The sequence below is a fragment of the Mixophyes fleayi genome, chromosome 3 (genome assembly GCF_038048845.1).
Source record: "Mixophyes fleayi isolate aMixFle1 chromosome 3, aMixFle1.hap1, whole genome shotgun sequence".
In the NCBI taxonomy this organism is placed as follows: domain Eukaryota; kingdom Metazoa; phylum Chordata; class Amphibia; order Anura; family Limnodynastidae; genus Mixophyes; species Mixophyes fleayi.
Window position 1 is genome coordinate 157,945,383 of NC_134404.1, and position 22,460 is coordinate 157,967,842.

General features: G+C 39.4%; 1 protein-coding gene across 4 annotated transcripts in view; it reads right to left on the minus strand.

Annotated features, from left to right (window-relative positions):
- FILIP1 (filamin A interacting protein 1) overlaps positions 1-22,460 on the minus strand; it is a 157,824-nt gene that overhangs the window by 61,773 nt on the left and 73,591 nt on the right. For all 4 annotated transcript variants that reach the window (XM_075202643.1, XM_075202640.1, XM_075202642.1 and 1 more), the window contains exon 2: positions 19,935-20,213. In XM_075202643.1, the coding sequence (XP_075058744.1) occupies positions 19,935-20,207 (273 nt within the window). In that variant the 5' untranslated portion in view covers positions 20,208-20,213. The remainder of the gene's footprint in view (positions 1-19,934; positions 20,214-22,460) is intronic.

A 22,460-nucleotide genomic window follows, 5' to 3' on the forward strand; every position in this document is an offset into this window, starting at 1 on the left:
AAGGTGGTTTTCTGGTCTCTTAGGACATACATTGAGAAGATGACCAGGATCACCACAATAAAGACAAAGCTGCAGCATTAGAGTCAACTCTCTCTTTCCTCGGGGGACAAACGGGAACGTCCAATTTGCATGGGCTCCACTGGGGGTGTTACCGGGTTCTGGAACAGGGGTGCCAACCACAGAACAAAATGTCTGGAAAAAGATCGTTCCTGGGTTCGTTCTCGGTAGTGCACATCAACTCTAACATATAATGATATGAGTGTGTCTAGGTCCAAAGGCAGTTCTCTGGATACAAGATTGTCCTTGATTCGATCTGCCAATCCTTTCCAGAAGGTTGCTACCAAGGCCTCATTGTTCCACTTTAACTCTGATGCCAGCATACGGAACTGCATTGCATATTGTCCTACAGTGAGATTACCCCGGCAAAGGCTCAATAGACCAGAAGCTGCTGAAGGCACTCTCCCAGGTTCATCAAAAACCCTCCTGAAGGATTCAATGAAGAATGCGGAATTTACAAGAAGAGGATCAATGCACAGGGAGAATCCAATAGATTGGTCAGACAAGCCAGGTCAATAGGAAACACTGGAGAGCAGTCAGGACATGCCAAATAATACACAGGAACGCTGGACCAGGAATGACCCAATACTCTGGCACCAGCATGGTGTCAGAGTCAGTCTAAAATAGAGCTAGTGGCCAATGAGATGCGGCGTGATGTCATCGGCCACCGGGGATCCGAATAGCGCCCCCTTTGCCTGGCAATGGGACGCACATGAGCAACAGTACCGGCGGTCCAGCCGGAAGTATCGCGTCTGGTTGCCTGGCAACCAGACGCAGCGGAGGAAGTGACAGAATGCCGTCCTGAAGGAGCAGAGAGATGGCGCTTGACACAGAGGAGAGACTTACTTTCACATATGCCACTGCTACATGAGATACAGGACAACAAGTCTTAAGACCTCAGGAATTTCCTGGGAATGAATGATTCCACATTCCAGTAGCTGCTCCAGCTTGGCACCCCACACATCCAGAAGGAGGACATCCATATAAGGAGACCCATATCTGCAGAGCTATGATTTTTGGTCACAGGAAGGACAATGGCTGAAGTACAACACAGCTATTTCACCGCAAGCTCTGGGATTGATCATAACTGAGACCTGTGAGGCTATCATACAAGTTCTCCAAGGTCTATATATGAAGGTTAGCGAAATAAATAGTCTGATTTTAAACAAAATTGCTTTTATTAAAAAAGAAACTGTGCATTTTAACATATTAATAACAACACCAACAATAAATAAATATATATATATATATATATATATATATATATATTTAAAACTTAAAAACAAATTAAACTAACTCAAATACAAAAATATAAACATATATATAAATTCTGAGGGCTAGATTTACTAAACGGTGGGTTTGAAAAAGTGGAGATTTTGCCTATAGCAACCAATCAGATTCTAGCTATCATTTTGTAGAATGCAATAAATAAATAAAAGCTAGAATCTGATTGGTTGCTATAGGCAACATCTCCACTTTTTTTAAACACGCAGTTTAGTAAATATACCGCTGAGTGTATATTTTAAAAGCAGTAAGCACTTCCTCTGTATGCCAGCATACATTGGAAGCACTGCTTGGTGCCCTAAAGGCAGGAGGGGTATAAGACCCATATCTGCAAAGCAGGGACTAGTTGTTATATATTTGGCTACTGGCTGATCTCAAGTACATAACATATATTTCACCCCAAGCTTCCACTGTGTGCCAGCATACAGTGGTAGCACTGCTTGGTGCTCTAAAGGCAGGAGGGGTATAGGACCCATATCTGCACAGCAGAGACTGGTTGCTACATTATCCCAACAGCAGGAAAGCACTTCCACTGTATGCCAGAATACAGAGAAGTGCTGCTTGGTGCCCTAAATATAATATATAAAGGTTGTAAAAATACATTACCTTTATTAGAATTTGAAATAATTTAATAAATTAACATATTAAAGAAAAACATAAAACCTATAAAAAATACAAACTCAAACATTAGTAATAAAAATATAGACATAAAAGTCAAAGGTGTTCATAGTTGTAGTGTTCCATGACTTCCAATGCAGAAGGACTTCCACTATGTTGCAGCATACTTGCACTCCTGGTTGGTGTGGAAGTTTTATAGGTAGGAGAGGTACTGGTTTTACTTCCCATATTGTGATGTTGCATGTGGGGAGGGAGAGACTGAAATATATGTAATGGGGCAGGCTGGAAGAAATCTTGGTCATGTGTGGGAGGCAGTCTGTCAGTCTAATGTGTGGCATAATTTTCCCCCTCAGAGCACATCGGTAACAAAATGGTCTACCTCCAGTCTGCTCTCAACTGGCAGCTGTTTCATTGTTTCAGTTACTGCTTCTCCCAACAGTTCCCAATTGTCAGCCTCCTATCACATTAAATGGTTTGTCAATTCTATTATCTGGTGAGTCAGCATGTCTCTTTGTTTGGTCTCACATGCCCTTTTGTCAGTTTGTTGCCCTTATAGCTGGGTGGCTGGGTGGCTTGCTCAGTGTCCTTCGTGGGTTGTTGTGTGGTTGGCTGTTTGGTTTGCTGGTTGTGATCTGTCTGCTGGGTGAGAGGCGTCAATGTTACAGATCCCTCTGCCAAAGCACACAATCCTGCCTCAGTGAAGACAGATGGCTGTGTGATAAAAAAACAAATGTATATAGTTAGTATGATAAAAGATGCATGTATTGATTTAACATTACAACAATCTTTCTTTTGCCGTTCCCATCAACGGTCTAGGAATGGCAAATTATTGCTGAAGATTTTGACAAATTGTGTAATTTCCCAAACTGTGGCACGGCAATAGATGACAAACAAGTAAGAATTATGCCACCCTCTACAAGTGGATATTATTTCTATAACTTCAAGGGATTCTTCAGCATTATCCTGATGGTCATAGCGGATGCCAACTATGAATTTATCTTTATGGACATTGGTAAAAATAGAAAAGTGTCAAATGATGGGGCATTGGAGCAAACTCCGTTCCATAACGAACTTAAAAACAAGATTAACAAACTTAAGTTGCCAACAAGCACCTAAACAAAATTCAGACTCAATTTGTTATTTGTAGCTGATGAAGCAAAGTAATATTTTTAAACCTTACCCCCAAAAACCTCTCACACCTGAAAAGTAGATCTTTAATTACCGATTAGCAAGAGCAAGACGAGTAGTGGAAAATGCTTTTCGCATATTGAGCATTAGGTTTATGATTTTCCATACTGCCATAAATCTGCGCCTTGACAAAACAGACAAGGTGGAGATGGTTTGTTGTGTCTTACACAACTTTCTTATGCAGAAAAGCCCCATTGTGAGCAGCCCAGCTTCTACTATGGAGCATATTGTAGAAGTTGAGTGGTAGAGTTGACACCACTGGAGTCTTATCAGGTGAGAAATGCCAGCCACATGGCAAACGTAAACAGGGAGGAGTATTCAGAATATTTTAATGGTAAGGGAGCTGTGGTCTGGCAGAATGAGATGCTTATAATCTATGTACATTGAAATTCTGTGTTGGAAGTTCTCATGTTAACCAAAATGTAAATAAATATTTTATGCATCCATGATTTTGTGTGTTTACTTACTATGCCACTTGCTGGTATTTCTTCAGATTCCAGAGGCACAGGTGAGGAACTATGTCCCATCTGGGCATGTTGCTTGTTGAAGGTCTGGCTATTTCCTGGTCAGCCGTGAAGCGCAGGAGGTCAAACTTCACAACCTAGGTACATACACATTTTTAGTGCCTGTCCATGATCTTTTGGAGGACTCCAACTTATTGAGTTACTTCTGGAACACAGTCCTCATGTTTTGGATCTTCCCCTTGACCCAGTCTACAGTAGCCTCTGGATAATGGGGAAGATTCACTCTCACCAAGTCCTCATAAGTCAAGATCCTCTTCTACCTGTTGGAATATACTTTTGACTTGAATTGCCACAAGTAGGGATAGGATCTGTAGGCCTCAATGAAGTCCTTCACCAGCTCAAAAGTTTTTCAGATATCATCATAAAATTTCTATAAAAAAATTATACAAAATGTATTATAATATTTCCATACACAGAATAAAGTGACCAAAATAAAGTCTCATGTAATAAAGTACTTATCTTGCTATAATAGCGATGAAATTTGGTATAGAAAGTGGTGAAACAGGTCAAAAAGTATGAAAACTTTAATAAAAAGTGCCAATGCAGAGCAGCAAATACCACTACGGACGAATGCTAGAGAAAAATGAATGTTCGTCCACAATGCTTCAATCTGAAGCTCGAGTGTAACACACCAGGCTCTCAGGTACTCCCACTTACCTCTCCGCTGTCTTTCCAACCTGTCACTGCAGTCGTCAGGCTCTTCTGGTTTCAGATCTCTCTGCTAGATGCTGTCCAGTCTTTCTCCACTCGAGAGATCCCTCAGAATCTGGTTATGGACACTGCCATCTTGGATTTGGTCACATGATCCCCAGCCAATCAGGGGATAGCAGCCTTCACTCCAGGTTTCCCTCCAAAAACAGTTCCTGGGTGCTGCCATCTTGGATATGGTCACCTGATCCTTCTCAGCAAATCAGAGTGTTGCTTCTGCCTAGCTGACTGCACTCTCCAATATGGAATCATCAACTACTCTGAAAGGACTTACTGGAGCCCTTACCTGTGGCCAGTGCAATGTTGTAATTTCAAACGTCAACCTGTCTACAATCCTTTCTCTTGTTCCATTCCGGTTGTTGTCCTGTTCCAGCATTACCAGTTCCATTCCGGTTCCTCCATCCTGGTTTCGTTTCCAGCAATCTAGTTCCTGCCTGGTTTCCCCTGCTAGTTTATCACCAGCCTACCTCCAGAGACACAACCCGGTGGGGATACGGACAGATCCTCAGCCGTGACATAGGGCTGCCGTGATCGGTCCATACCAATTGTTAATGCCCACATATGCAGTAGAAGCATTTACATATACAGAGAGGATCCAGGCTGTTGCCAGCAGTATGTGACAACATGGCAGAGGAGCAAGGGAAATATAAAAGTGAGGGAGGAGTGGAGGTGGAAGGAAAAGAAGAGATACCAGGGAGATGGAGATGATAGTAAGAGTGCTGGACCAACATGACTACAATTGTCACAAAAAAATACTGAAATGTTAACTACATATAGGAGATAATAATGCAGACGTTGATTAATGTGCTATGCGACAAACTCGGAAAAAAAAGAAGCAAGTTCCAGACACAGAAGTGATGGTCAGATTTGAAAAACAAGGAGTAACGAAAGTTGAAGAGAATCCGAACGAACATTAATAACAGTGAGTATGTCAGCTCTATGTCAGTCAGCCCTTTTGCGTACCTGCAGGTAAAACATTATGTTGAATACCTCTCAAAACCCGATGTAACGAGGGAGCTGACCCTATTGGAATCTGGGTTAGAAAACCCCTTCAGAGAGGTATTATTTCTAACTAATATAATCTCCTTGTCACCTCCAAACAGACCAACTGCCCAGCTCACTAACTTAAGTGGGAAGCCGACTTAGGCACACCACCAGATGAGGACATCTGGTCAACAATCTGAGAGTGGGTCTCGAAAACCTCTATCTCCTCTCTTGTGAAAGAAAACACTTACGAAATCTATTTTGCCTCGATTAGGCTGAAAACGATATATGGGACCACATCTGACCTATGTTGGCGGGGTTGCGGTGAACGGGGGTCCTTCCTTCACATCTGGTGGTCCTGCCCAAAGATTGCTTTGTTTTGGGATGACGTGGCTGCTCTACTCACTGAGGTTACACAGATACAGATCACTAAATGTCCCTTGGTCCTTCCTTTTGGGCTCTCAATTAGAGGCTCTTGATAAACATGCAGAGAAGCTGTCCATACAAATCCTTAATGCAGCCAGGTGCCTAGAGGCTTAGAACTGGAAAAAATCAGACCCTCCATCTAGACAACACCTCATACATAAAATTTGTTTCTTGGTATCAATGGAATTTTTTGGGCATACCTAAACAATAAATCGCACAAATTCTCCCAAATCTGGTGCGATTAGTTTATATATAATAGCTCTCCAGCACACATGATACCAGCACTCACCCTCAGGATACTTAATACCTCTTCTTATAGCCTGTTAAATTTGATGTTATAGGTTGATTCTGTTTTTCTCAAATAGAGGAACGTTGGTCGCTGGGAATCCCATGTCTTGTCTCAGTATATGAAACAACATAAAATAAATGTGCACATAACACACCACTAAATAAATGAGACTTTGTAGATATTATGTACGTATATATAAATGTGCTTACATTTCATAATGAATAAATACACTTTTGTCTACTTCACATGTGCTGTGGTATAGCCGTAGGGTGTACCCAGGTGCACTGAACCTATTGACTTGTCCATACGGTTGACAATGGCCATAAGAGGTTAATAAAATGGTAATGGTATATGTTCCATTTGCTTCATGTTTAGACAACACAGCACGTGGGAGACGTATGAAACAACATCATAAGTTTAAATATGCACGCCCAGAAAGATGTCGCTGTTGGAGCAACTATTGGTCAAATGTCGGACAGATGGTCGTGAGTACATACACACTGCAGAATTGGCACAACATTGTTTCACCGTTTATAGAGATCTTTAGTCTAGTTACAAAATCAAACCAAACAATACAATGTGCTTTGGTATGATAAAACACGATCGTTGGACCGTACACACTAATGTGATATCGGACCTAACAGTCATTTATCGTGTAATGTGTACCTAGCTTAAATCATTAAATTTAGCCAGTTTTAGAGCGGTTTAACAGAAATATAGAGCTTTATAGCAACTTATTCAGAGTGGCGAGAAGTGGAAAATGCTTTTGGTATTTTGAGCAATATATTTAGGATTTTCCATACCACCATAAATTTGCGCCTTGACAAAATAGACAAGGTGGTGATGGCTTGTTGTGTCCTACACAACTTTCTTAGGCAGAAAAGCCCCATTGAGTGCATCAAAGCTGCTACAATGGAGCATATAATAGAAGTTGAGGAAATGGTGGTGTTGACACCACTGAAGTCTTCCCAGATGAAAAATAAACAGGGAGTAATTATTTGGAATATTTTAATGGTAAGGGAGCTGTGTTCTGGCAGAATGAGATGCTTATAATCTAAGTACATTGAAATTCTGTGTTGGAAGTACTCATGTTTTCCAAAATGTAAATACATATTTTATACATCCATTATTTTGTGTGTTTACCTACTATGCCACTTGCTGGTATGTCTTCAGATTCCGCAGGGATAGGTGAGGAACTAGGTCCCTTCTGGGGCGTGTTGCTTGTTGATGGTCTGGCTATTTTCCTGGTCAGCCGTGAAGCGCAGGAGGTCAAATTACCACAACCTAGGTATATACACGTTTTCAGCGCCTGCCCCAGATGTTTGGGAAAACTCCAACTTATTGAGTTACTTCTTGAACACAGTCCTCATGTTTTGGATCTTCCCCTTGACCCATTCTACAGTAGCCTCTGGATAATGGGTAAGGCTCACTCTCACCAAGTAACTCTCACCAAGGGCTAGATTTACTATACTGCAGGTTTGAAAATGTGGAGATGTTGCCTATAGCAACCAATCAGATTCTAGCTTTCATTTATTTAGTGCATTCTACAAAATGACAGCTAGAATCTGATTGGTTGCTATAGGCAACATCTCCACATTTTCAAACCCGCAGTTTAGTAAATATACCCCCAAGTCTTGTTAGGTCCTAATGCTAAATTGGACCTAACAGTCGTTAATCGTGTAATCGTTCTGATGATTGGGGAAAAACCTGTAGTGTGTACCTAGTTTAAATCATTCCATTTAGGCAGTTTTAGAGCGGTTTAACAAAACTGTAGAGCTTCACAAAAACTTTTTCAGCTTGGAACTTTGTTACTTTCAAACTAAGGACTGACTAAAACGTTATCCAGAAAACTTAGCATGAGTGAAGACTTAATGCTGGACTGTGAGGTTTAAACGTGTAACAATAAATTATTATTACTCTTTAGTTACATAGTACCTATATATTAAGTAGAGTTGCACAGATAATGTTTATTCATTTGCATCAGTCTCTGCACCAGTGGAGATTGCAATCTCATTTTTTCCCAGCACAGACACGTAAACGCACATACACACATGCTAGAGCCAATTTTTAGTTGTCAAATAATCTAGTATGTTTTGGGGTCATGTGAGGAAACCCAGGTGGAATGGGGAGAACATATTAACTGTTCCGTGCTGAGGTCTTTCTTGATGCAGATGCACCCTGATTGAAACCCAATACCCCAGTGCTGTAAAGTGTTGCTAACTACTGAGCCTTGTGCTGCCAAATTAAAGAAATTAAAGTTTTAAAATTAACATTAAAGTCTATGGCAGGCAGCGTGCAGCTATGTAACCTTATAGCGAAGGGAGGGCAGAGCAAGATGGCTCTGTGATCTCAGCTGCCCTTTCCTCCCACAGTGGTAAAAATGTCCTCCATGTAAAAACCTCTCCATTTGTGCAGCTTCAGCCACAGAATGACTATTTGCTGCCAGCCCCAACCTTGGTCTGTTTTCTGACACCATCTTTTGTTAGTCAATAGCTGACTAGCAAGACAAGTCTGGGGGCTGTAGCCTGTGGGTTCATCTCAGCAAAGCTCATCACTCCCTTGAGGGGATCCGTTATGAAAACTGGACTCCATACCCAACATGAGCCAGAGCAAAATTGCTAGCAGCATAGCAAGTCCATATCAGGGATGAACATTACACACCTTACTAAGATACACTACATCACATTCTATTGTGGAGCAGACCAAACCCCCCCCTCGACACACACTAAGATGTGGTGAGCTCTGACAGGGTCTATGGCTGGTTGTTAAACTATAGAATTCTTATTTCATTTGGGAGTGCTGGAATCATAGTGCTGGGTATCTTGCTAGCCTATGCGATGTGGTGTAGGCCTTGGGTTAATAAGATTATCCCAATGCCTTTAGAAGGGATCTTCCTGGCCCCACCAAGTACAGATGGGGAAGCTACAAATTCATTGTACTACATGCCATGGTTCTCTCCATCACCCATTGTTGTTGGGGCTTGTGTAAATTTAGGCAATTTACGGCTTTCCAAATGTGGAGGAACTAATTGCATGCTAACTGCATAGTAGCCAGTCCAGATTGGCCAGCATAGGGGATGCAGAGTAATGGGCAGCAGGCAGTGGGGAGAGGCAGAAGACTGCATCGCTGGGCCCATAGTAAAATTTGGTAGGGGTTCGGCAATGCAATTCTGGACCTACTATCTGCCTTCAATAGAGCAGAACAGGTGCCTCTTCTGAGCATGCATGATCCGTCAGAAGAGGCCTCCGCTCTGCTCTTTTGAGATCAGAGCGGCGGGTCCTGATAGGGTAGCGGGGGCTTTGAAGTTGGAGGTGACCCAGAATGTCATGAGGCGTGTCTCAATGAAATCAAGCTAGACAGCCCAGACTAGTAGCTACCTCTTATATTAAACATATGAAGGAAGGCGCAAAAGAATCCTTATTTCTCCCCTTTTCATTTGAAAGATACAGGAAATTGAAAAAAACGTTGCATGAAGCACAGCTAAGGTTTCACTGTGTGAATTTTTTGATCACATTATTCATAAAAATCACTTGGCAAATAACATCATTAGTGATAGAATTGATGATATCACTAATGATGTTATTGATGATATCACTAATGATATCATTGATGATATAACCTAATATTTCAAACATTATTACATCCTTGATCACTAATTAGCTCACAGAAAGATTATGATAACACATGCAAGATTATAAATCAAAAGCCCAAAACCAATTACATTTAATTTAAATTGCTGTATTGTTGAAATATTTGATCTTTTTGCCGAAAATGCCACTAAGAACCTGACATCTCCCTTTAAAGATATTTATACACCTCTTATAGCAGCCATCAAAGCAGACCTTCTAACATGGAATAAACTATTTATTTCATGGTTTGACCGAATTACCTTATATAAAATGAATATTTTCCCAAGTCGTCTATATTTATATTTGTTACCCTCTAATGAATGAGCTTATCATTCATCTGATCTGATAAAATAACAAGGGCTAGACTGGATATTCTCCAACTATAGGGGTTGAATGGTGGTTTGGGTATTCGGTGGCATTCTTCTCCTGGGTCTCGAGTCTGGGTGGACACTGAGTCTGCTTTACTCTCTGTATCATCGGCTAGTATGTGATTGCCATGCCCTCTATAAGACTACAGTCACCCATTAATGACTCTTTACCCAGGCTCCCTCCCCATCTCCTCTTATACCACTATGGCATAATCTGCATTTTCCTACAGGACGTTTCACCAATACATTTCCTGTCTGGATAGCAGCTAATGTTAGATTTCTCAATGACCTATCCAAAGTGGAAATGTTCCCTACATTTGCAAATGTTCAAGAATCCCATAATCTCGCTCCCTCTGCGTTTTATCAGTATCTGCAAATAAGACATTTTGTTTCAATCCTCTGTAGGCAGAATTGCTGCTAGAACCGTTAACTCCCTTCAAAAGTCATTCTCTGAGTAGTCAGTCATCCAGTGCCTCATAGCATCTCTGTATCATTCAATGTTGATATCTAAATGGTGTATTGCTGACTATAAATGAAAATTATTATAGTTATACTATCCTTCAATGTATTCTATTTTATTATGGTGACTTGTTTGATTGAGGTGATGATATAATTGTTGGTATCATAGGCAATGTTAAGTGATGTAATAATTTTTTAAATATTCTATTGCACAGTGACATTATTTGTCATTTCATTTCCTAGCTATGTGACAGTACCTTAACTGTGCTTTTAAAGAAGTTGCCTTCAATTAACATGCCTACAGTATGTGTGTGTATTTGAAATGTGCTATTAAGCATGTAATCACAAAATTTCGAGATGAAGGAATCAATTCTACTGTGGTAGCAGCATAGAGAGGAGGTGAAAAGAGATAGAGCACACATACACAAACTATAAAGTAACATTATTCCAGATCTGTAACCCGCTCCATTGCTTCCAACTTTAAGTTCCAGGTCATATTTCCTTTCCTAGATTGCCTTGCATAAAATCAACGCCTGGTGGTTATTTAAGAATCATAACGGCTTATTTTTGTAACTTAATAAACTGTGAAATAGTCAATACGCTTTTAGAAACAATATACCTATGGGCAGATGCATGTATACACTTTTAGCAGATATTTTACAACATAAAATTCAATAGCACAAGGCCACATTTTCGTATTATAATCGTACTGTATTTTAAGCCTGCAATAAATCATATCAGTCTTCTGCTTTCATTGCCTAACTTGTACTAGATTGATTAAAGCTACTTGCTAAATGGGTTCCATCCTTAGAAATCTTAGAAACCAAGTTCTGGTGGCAACCATGATGGTGTCTATTCTGGGGCAAATGAAAAATTGTCCATCAGCAGGGGCAGGCTGGGCTGGGGGCAGGGGGGCATCTGTCGGTCCCATAGTGGGCTACCTTCAGCTAGGTCACTGGGCCACTTGCTTTTTTTCCTTTAATATAGGCTGCTGAGTTGACTCTTGTCCCCTGGGCTAACATTTGCCAGCGCTCCCTTGTCCATCAGGCAGCATTCTTGCACTGGCAGCAGAACTACTTTTAGTGGGATTGTGATAAATGAAGTAAAGGAGTAAATCAAGTTTTGCTGACTCGGCAGGATTTCCTATGGTCACAACCAGGATGAGAGATAGCCAAGCTTGGAGGCACTGCTCCAGCTGAAAACACTGAACGTCTTTTCCCAATTAAAATCAGCAGCAGTTGAACTGCATTTTCAGTTTCAGGTCAGATCCCTTGCTGTAAGGACACAAGGTAGTATAATATGTGGTCTGTTTGGCATTTCTGCTCAGTGATTGTGATTACACTTTGGGCCTGAATGTATGCCCGTTCGCATAGTGTAGTTAGCATGATTTCATGCTGTGATTGCCCACAAAGATACCTGCACCTACTTGCGCCTATGCAGAGTTGCACGCATCTACACTTGCGCCTGCTTGCATCTGAAGAAGCGTGGCAGTGAAGGGAAGGGGTGTTCTACCTAGGTACAAGTACAGTAAAGGCATGCTCACAGAAGTGTGAGCCAATGCAGACCAGAAAGTAGACGCAGATAATACTTTTACAGATGTATTACTTGCAAATAATTTCCCCCCACTCATGTATCCCCACTTTAATCCATCCTAAATGCTGCTGCAAGACTGATCTTCCTCTCTCATCGCTCAACATCTGCTGCACCACTTTGCAAATCCCTACACTCTCCTCCAGAATCCAATTCAAATTACTCACCCATAACTGCAAAGACCTCAACAACTCTACCCCTTCATACAGCTCAAATCTCATCAAAATTATCTTCCTTCAGCTCTCTTAGATCTACTTCTGACCTGTGCCTAGTCTCATCTCTGGTAACCACCTCTCACTCCCGCCTACAAGACTTCTCCTGCGCTGCTGCCCAATTATGGAATTCCTTAACACACCAGATCAGGCTTTCCATAATCTTCAAATCTTTAGACAATCCATCGCTTTTTTAGAGTTTACCTTATTCCTAATGGTATTATTAACACTAATGCACTCTCACAATTGTCTCAATTTGCATTCTCAGCCACACTCGCTCCTCTTGTTTCAGCTGTACCATCTACCACTTAGAATGTAAGCTCTCTAATGAGCATGGCCCTCCATACCCTTTGTTTTTATGTCTGCATTCACTTTGTGTACCTTGTATGTCCCTATTTTATGTATGTCCTGATTTCCCTACTGTACGCCGCTGCGGAGCACTGTGGTGCTTTACAAATCTGCAACTCTTCATTGATGTGCATACATTATAGAATTTTGTGTGTAAAGCTCTTCAATTATACCTGATAAGAAAGATTATATCTGCTGTATTATATAAAGCCTAAAGGCAATAGTTTTCCCCTATGAAAACTAATGTTTATTTGGAATACTTTAGCTCAAACTGACTTTTCTGTGTATGTCGGGTCAATTACTTCTGCCATAGCCCTGGCGCATGTGATACAGATATAGAGCTGGATGCATCTTGAGATGTGCCGACTCAGTATATGGGCTGAAATACTTAAATTGCGCCCAAGTTGTGTTCAACCTGCATCAGGCCCATTGTGTATCTTTGTGGAGTGACAGGTAAGTATGCTGTTTACCACAACCCCACATTAAAAAGTATGTGAAAAATAAATTAAAAAGATGTACAGTAAACATTTTAAAATAATTAAAACAAATAATCAAAAAATAATAAATGACACTGTAACAAATTAAAACCATACCTCACATTATGTGAGACACTTTTGTATTTTTTGTATATTTGCAAAATGATGTGAATACAATGTAGTATAAAGGTTGGACCTATGCGTTCCAAAATGGAAAATACAGTTATTCCTAATCTCTACTACTGCATCATACCTTGACAGATTATAATAATAATAATAATAATAATAGTAATAATAATCATTTCATACAATATATGAAAGTAAAAATGCACATTTGTACCAATGCATTGCAAAAAAAGGTAAACATTGATCTGGTCATTATGACATAAAACAGTCACAGATAGGAAATAGCTAAAGCTGAGAAATGTTTCATCAAACTGCATAAATAACATAGTAATATTTGCACTGAATCTTTAAGTTACCACTAGATGGAGCTTGAAAACCAAATAGACCTCTATACATAGTACTTGCCCACATACCAAATGAATTGTCACATGATTTGTGATCTATGGCAATATTTAAAATATTTTTTTAAAGATGTATAAACCATTGCAATATGAAGATAAACTAGCAATCTAATATGAAAAAATGCAATTAAATACTTGTACATAGTACATCATGTTTTAAAGACTTTGCTAGTCTTTTAATGTTTTCCATACCTCATACAAAATATAAACCAAATGGTGCACACGAAAGGCAAATATGTCGTACAAGATCAAACACAATACACAATGTCCAAATAGTTCCAATCAAAATCCACTACAAAGACATAAAAACACCAACATTTTGGTATCTGGATATGGAAAAACTCAGAAAGCAAAGTATGTTTTTCAAATGTTTGATGAACTGAAATGTTTACTGAATACTGTAAACATACATAGGATTGTTTTTAAATAACCATTTTAGTCTTCAAAACAAGAAATTGGAGATGTCTATAGAAAACATTCATAAACTTTGTATTAAGGTGGCAATCACATAGACAAGGTATTCTTTAAATAACATGTTAAGTACCATTGAAGCATGCATCAATTTCGTAGCTGTATTCGTGCAAATAATTATTTCTTTTTCAAAATCTCTCTGGAGGGCATACAAGTATGGCGGCTATAAACACTCACAGTCTCTTAGCATGTCATTTGATGGCAGAGAGAGGAGAAGGAGGGTAGAGGATTTTATAGTGCAGACACAGTTCAAGTGCGTTCCAAATCATCTCTGACACTACATCATGAACTATGTGATTGTGGATGTCACAGCAGTCACATGACTTTTTGCTCAACTATAAATTGTTATTAGCAGCCTGAAGAAACAAACAAAGGAAATGGTAATTAACAAACTACTTCTTAAAGTGTGCCACAGTGAATCATGTTAAAAAAACACACCTCCTTTTTTTCATGGGATTGTTGCTTTAATGTTTCCAAATTTGAAAGCTCGAAAAAAGTCAGCTTGAGCATGCTGAAGTATTGCAAGGCTGCATGGTTCAAATATGAGCAGGTTAATAGCTTAAACCAGTTTATTATTGATTGCTCCTATAAAATGGTTTGGCATATTTGGAGCAGGGGTGAAACTCTGATATGAAATATAGCAGTTTTTCCCCTATAGCCATGATTTAATATTAAAAACTTGAGAAGCAGCTGTCTCTGCAGTACTGGCCAGAACTGGTAAGAGTTAAGTTACTGCTTCTCCGGACCGGTCTGTGGGGATTTGCGCAGACGTGACCCAAGCTAGCTGAATCACGCATGCACAATGGAACAGAAAGAAATAACTTGCCTCTATTGCTCCATTTTTGTAAAGAGACTATTAGCCTTTAAAAATGATATAAAGTATCCTGTAGAGAAATGTACTCGATCTATAAATTGGGCACTTTGGCACCTTTAGGATTAAATGAAGCATTCAAAATATCACCCTTTATTAATTTATATTAAATATAAAGTTGTTAATATATTATTTTTCTTTTTTCTATTTCTCTATACAGATTCTTTTATTTTTTAATATAATAATATTTTTATATGTATCTGGATGAATTGAGTAATAATTTATATCTAAGCTGGTTATTGTCTACCTAACATCATATAGGCTAAAAAAATACCAACAAAAAGGCATTTATACGTCTTTGTTTAATATGTATGCTTATTGCTATCTTCCTTTACATTAGCATTATTGTGTCTAGACAGATAATTCGTTGGTATAATTTCATATATAAATTTTTGTATGATATATTTTTAATGAGTTTGTTTATTTTGAGTATGAGTTTAGTATTCATAAATGTCGTGGTTATGGGATCAAACCACCATATAAATGGCGTCTGCATTATGTAAATATGACCTTATTATGATCTAATAGCTAGATTAGTAATTATTTGTATAGATAGATACTGTGTTTTTGTATCTATATAACAGGTGTGTGGCGATTATTGCTATATGTTTATAAATGTATTGTTTTTGTCTGTGTCTTAACTGGATGTGACATCAATCCGCCCCACTGGATTGTGGGTGGAAATTACTTCATTGTAAGGGCGGAAGTGTGGATATACCGGAAAGCCTGGCAATTTATTGACCACTGATTAATGTTTTTTGGAGACACAGGACTATTTAAACATTCGCTTTTGAGTGCTGCTAATACCTCTTGATAAAGTCAGTATCTGCTGTGTGGAGCAGTGGAAAACCATACTTGATGCTCTCCATCATAGGGCAGCCTGCCATGCTGGACAGAAGGCTAACATTTCACCCCAAGATACTATTACCATAAGATAATGAAAAACATACAGTGGCACTTCTCATGAGGCCATGTCTACACTCAGGGCTAGATTTACTAAGCTGCGGGTTTGCAAAAGTGAGGATGTTGCCTATAGCAACCAATCAGATTCTAGCTGTCATTTTGTAGAAAGCACTAAATAAATGAAAGCTAGAATCTGATTGGTTGCTATAGGCAACATCCCCACTTTTGCAAACCCGCAGCTTAGTAAATCTAGCCCTCAGTGTCAGAAAGTCACCATGTCCACACAATCCACTAGGCCAGACTACCACCCTTCCTTTCTAGCGGGTCATTGCTCTATATTTGCAATTCTTGTCAAATACGGGGAAAAAATAAACAGGGTAATCCACAGAACAGAACAAAACCATAAATGGATGAACAATATTTAATGTAAGTAAACAAAGTGGCATATGGCGCATACCAGGACAATATAATAATAATAAATATAAATGCCAAATATTTTGAAATCTATTTGAGAAGAAAATTGGCAATTGATTTTACAGCCATTATAAATAGGCCCAGATTGTTTTAGGCCAGAAGCCTCCGAAAATACTTTTTGTAATTCTGTTTGTGTAATTTGCTTCAAATGTGTGTGCGCAAATCCATGATTGTTTTGCATCTTCCTAAACAATCTTGGCAAATATTATTCCGCTGCTTTATCATTTTTGCGGGCAGCGCACTACTTGGCAAAGCATGGATTATGCTAGGGTGGGGACTAATGTTAGGTCTATGGATACAACTTAAGGTTGGTATACATTTAGGGCAAATGTTAAGGCTATATAAGTGTTAACTCAGAGACTATTCAGTTATGGCTGTGATTAGTGTTCTTTTTTTGCCTCTTTTATTTGATAATATTGGTCAAGCAGTTCACATAAAAGAGGAAACACCCCTATTTGAATCAAGTGGTCTTCCCAGGGCCCATAAAGATTATTCCCCTATCCAAATACCATTTCTATGAAGTCTAACTGTCTTTGGGTTTACTGGTTAATGCTTCTGCTATATAATGGATGTGACCTAACGTACACACCAGATAATCAATCACCTGATATTGTTTATGTAAATAAATAGGAATATGAGAGTATATATTACAGAAAACATAGTATGCAGGGATCAGAGAATGGAGGAACAGTAAAGTGGACACGTCACCTATGCTCAACTTACAGGTAAAATAGATATCGGAATAGGCAACATATGATACATTTTATGTATGTTACAGGCATTGGTGGAGCTACCACTGTTTCCGGGGAAGGGTGAGGGGTCAGCAACAGAGATGAGCAGGGACCTGTAGCAATAGCAATAGTTATGCCACTGTCTGTAGCCCTATCAGATCAACGCAATCACAGTGAAGCTGGTCAGAACCTCACACATAGTCAGAAGAGGATGGTCTGTATCACCGCCCCTTCTGGTTATAGTAGTACACATACTTGTCTAACTTTCAGTTAGTTCTCCCAGGCCCCAAGGAGAAACAGTCTTTTGCCCCGATCCCACCCACTTCACCAGGCATCCTTTTGGTCTCGGTGCAATGATGTATTTGTGACAGCTCAGTGAGCTCACCAATAGGGAATGGGGCCAAAATGACTGGATTTGTGGCACCTCACCTCCCTGCACTTGCCACGTGTCCAGGATAATAATAATAATCTCCTGGAGGGGAGATTTTTAAAGTTATCAAATGTGGTTGTACAGCTTGTCCTAAATGCATATTTGATGTCTGCATGAAGGTATCCATCATCTGGACATATACATGAGTATGAATGAGTGTGACTCTCCCGACCACCTTTCACATACTGGCAGTAGCATTCCTCACTATATTGCTAAGAAACTTTCTGTGACATCATCACACTCTAGGTAGTAGTATAGTTTTCAAGACAGGCTACTGATTGGATGTGAATGATCACATGAGATAAGTGTCACAGATTTTCAGCCTAATCCAAGATCTAATTTAAAGACAAAATGGGAAGGGCACAGATTTATATGTAATAATAATTGTGTGTCTGTGTGTGTTAACATAAGTTAGAAAATGACATGACCTGTCCTCTTTAAGACATGAAGTTGAATTCCCTTTGGCATGTGTTAGTTGAAGGTCACTGCTCTACTCTTTACTGGCATCAGGTTCTGTACTTAGGAAAGATTATTAAGTGGTCGTATCTCTTACTCTGGGTTAACAGCTAATATGACCTCAATGAGTAATCTTCTCTATTTATTTACAAGTGAGTTCAAACAGCAAATAAGCACAAGATGTTTTTCTGCTATGGGAACAAAATGTAATTTATTTTCTATTATTATTATTATTATTATTATTATTATTATTATTTATTATTGCATTGATCTAAAACACCATGTCAGAAAGAAGCAGGTTTGAATTCAATGGTTATATTACTTTAGATAAAAAATACTATTTCAAAATGTTTTGTGGTGTAAGAAACCCTTAGGGGCATATTCAATTGACGGCGGGATCGCCGAAAATCCCGCGCTCGAAAAATATTACCGTTAATACGGTAATATCTCGCTGGTTTTCAGCCTGCAGCTCCATGAGCTGCGAGCTGAAATCCAGCGAGTGAATTACCGTATTAACGGTTTTTACGTGCAGGATTACCGTATTAACGGTAATATTTTTCGAGCGGGATTTTCGGTGTTCCCGCCGTCAATTGAATATGCCCCTTAATCTCTGCAGATAATGCAAATTAATACCTTTAACACACAGAACCATTTCATACAAAAGCTTGTGCTTGCTATCTACCTATGTAGAGCCAAGTTAGCGAGTCATACTACACAGATTGGTCCTAGTGACAGCAATTCTATGTTTATGTGCATGGTAAACATTAGCAAACACTTTCTAATGACCTGAATGAAAATTACAAGTCTTTTTTATGAAGTGCGAATATATTTTGAAAAAAACACTTAAAAGCTGATGCAGAGTTGTCTGGAATTGCACCCCAAATCGCAGGTGCCATTTGTGTTAATTAAAAAAGCTGCAATTGCCAGCATATGAAAAGCAATAACTAATTTAACATGTTTGCCAGTCGGCAACAGTAGCATATGAACCTGGTTTACTCCAGACGTCCATAACATACACTTACGTCCATGATTTTAGCCATTTCTTTTATTTGCAACAAATGCATTTATGATTAGGTGTCAAAACACTGCTAAAACCTCCCTAATACAGCAAAACAACTTCTCGTCTTGTGTAAGTAAAAAATTGTTTTTGCTTGAACATGAACACAAAAGCATAATGTATGCCCCAGCAACAAAGAAATCACCAATCAGAGTAAGCAGAACATTCAAAAACAGTCAAGTGTATTGCTAGTGGTGGGGGACTTGATCATCGTCTGCTATTTGCTCCTGACCTTGACCACCCACAAATAATAAGCCATTCTCAGGCACACATCTTTGTCCCGGTCTGCATCTGTTCGCAATTGCGTGAACACGCTCTTACTGTACTCACCTTACGTTAGAACGCCTCTGTCCAAACTAAACAGGTACAAGCAGGCATACGTGGGAGACTCACGCAAGTCTGCATTGATTTGTGCATCCTGTATTTAATTTGTGTATGTGATGTGTACACTAAGGTGGAGTTGTTGATTTTTGTGCCTTTTAATGAATGTGTTTATTGTCAGCTCACACTGAAATGAATTATTTGAAGAAAGTGATTGACACATATGTGTTTGGAGTTTGTTACATTTTAATAGAGGGGATGCTGCTTATTTTATCATGAATGTATGAATGCCCCCTTGAAATAATTTTCTCTGATGGGCCCAAGGTATATTAATCCAACACTGTATGCGTACACATATAACTTGTCATATATACACAGTAAAAATAAATTACTATAAAGGTTCCACTGATTTATAAGCACAAAGTAGCAAAAAAAAACACAGCACGTTATATTTAGTAAAGTCACATTAGTATCTCAGCTTACACTTGGCAACGTATGTAGAAAAATTATACAGATTAATAACTTGACCATACCTGTAACTCTCCTTCCATAACACTCAGCAGCTTCACAAGATCCTCTTTGGATGGTTCATTTAGTTTCCTGTTTCGTCTGTCACAAACACCGGTAGATTTCATGTGTCTTTTAACAGTCCCAGAGTCCAGTCCATCCCCATCCTTATTTTTATGCAGATTATTCTTGTTTTTGCCATCCCTGCTGAGGTTCTCATCATCCAAAGCAGTCCCATTGTTGCAGTTGGAGAGGCGCCCAATAGTTGAGCTTTCTCCACCTTGGTTTCGAGATCTCATCCCCACCTACAGACAAGAGAAAAAATAGACTAAATCATGTCTGTTCCGTTATTACCAGACCCAGTGACTGTAAACATATATAGTTATCACCCTTTATTATGGTCTGAAAGCACCAAATGCCAAGGTTAGTGTATACTTTTGCTAATAATGTGTGAAAAGAAAGGCAGGCTTCTATTAAGATAATAATTATCATCATCATTGGTACTGTTGTGTGGCCAGTAGCACTCAATGTATGTGCCCACAGTGTCACTTAAAGCAACATAAATATGTACAGTGACACCATCTCAGTTCTTCCCCATTAGCTGTGTAATGGAAAAAACACACAATCCCCTATGTTTCCTGTCAGGGAAGTCATTTGCTTAGTTTAGCTGCATCATCAGCACAGAATAAATTGGCCGACAACCAAGTTGTTGTTTTAACTTACTTACATGGTGTTATGGCCTATATGTAAATATGGCAATTATAAAAAGTGCATAACATTTCCATTTTAGGAACCGGAGATTTATATTTGTTCAGTGCTAGAAAATCAAATAACTAAGTGGAGCATTTAATAAACCACACCGATTTTTTTTTTGTAAAAAAATAGCAGACTTTTCTTGAATTATCTGTTATGTGAGACCTAGCAAAAGTGGAGGCAGTAGGGGCGAACGGAGGATTGTCGTTCCCCCCCCCGACCCCCCAAAAAAACAAAAAACACCCCCGCGAGAGCTGCTGCGCAAGCGCAGCAGCTCAGTTTCTTCAGCGCTGTCCTATACAGCAGCCGCGGCGCTGTCTAAGAAGCGTCCGCGGCGGTGCTGTATACACTACAGCACCGCCGCGGACGCTTCTTTGACAGCGCTGCGGCTGCTGTATAGGACAGTGCAGCTATAGCGGCCACTTAGTTAGCGCAGGGGGGGTTTCTGGAGACTCAGAAACTCCCCCCTGCGTGCGCCACTGGGCAGGGTATAGAAAACGTACTCAATGGAGATAAACAAATTTCCTAAGCATATATGTATGACTGGGAAACAGACATTTAATTCCAAAACATATCCTTGATAGTTACTTTTGTTTCAAAGAAAGCAGACTGAGTGCATGTTCCGCACAGACGTGCAGCAACCTGTCAGGAACTCCTGAGGTTCCTAAAAGAAAGGTTAGGCTTGGAAGCTCCTCACCAGTGGCGGAACTACCATTGGTGTGACAGATGCTGTGCACCAGGGCCCATGGAGATAATGGGGCCCGCTGCATGGCAGATGCAGAGGCTCAGGGGCCCTGGTTCCCTTCTCCCTGCAATGGGGCCCATAGCTCGCTAGTTCCAGCTCTGCTCCTCACATCAACTAATCCCCGGTGATATCGTCAGCAATAGAATGGAACAAAAGAGAGGAATTTGTGTTTATATTAGTATTTATGGAAATTCGTGAAAAGCAAAGCTTGCAACACATAAGAAAGAAAGGCAAAGAAGATGGACTTTATACATATGAATGGGCTCCATCATGATGTGTGAATTACTTTCAACATCTGCCTCTATTTTTAATTGAATAACAAATATATTTAATAGTACCCCACTTCTGTTTTATAGTACCCCACTTCTGTTTCTTCTCCTGACTGCTCTCTTAGGATTAATTTGCTATATCGTTTTAGTTCCTGCTTAGAAATATTCCCATTCCCAAGTATTCCCATTATGTAATGTATCATGGGATATCACGGGCACAGCACATACACCCACATAATTTTTGTACCATTTTTGATTGGCAGGTAGGTTATAGCTAAACATTTGCTGTATATTTTCAAGTGAAGAGCTCCAATTGATCCCAGTACAGTGTGTTGCCTCCTTTATCCTTGCTGTATGCCATCCCGTTTTCATAGCATTATAGATATTGATGACAGCATATTATGTCTTTAGGGTTTAAGAAAAACAGTTTACTCCCTTCTGCATTTGTAACTTTACACTAATATTTTCATTTAGATATCCAGATCCCAATTCATTATCAGGGCAATAAATTAAAATCCTTTAGATGTTTAAGCACTAAATATTGGTTATTTCTTAGTTTCAATCATTACAATTTTGGATCTTAAACTTAACACAGATTGTAAAAAACAGATTGATAAGCATTAAAAATACTTAAAAAAGCATAAACCACCACCAAATAATGGGGTAATCAACATTCTAAGACCCCATAACAGGGGTTTGACTGAACAAAAGATCTAGGTCCCAAGTCTTTGACCAAAGTTTGGAGCTGAGTCATATTAAATGCAGATGTTGGCAACATATGGTTC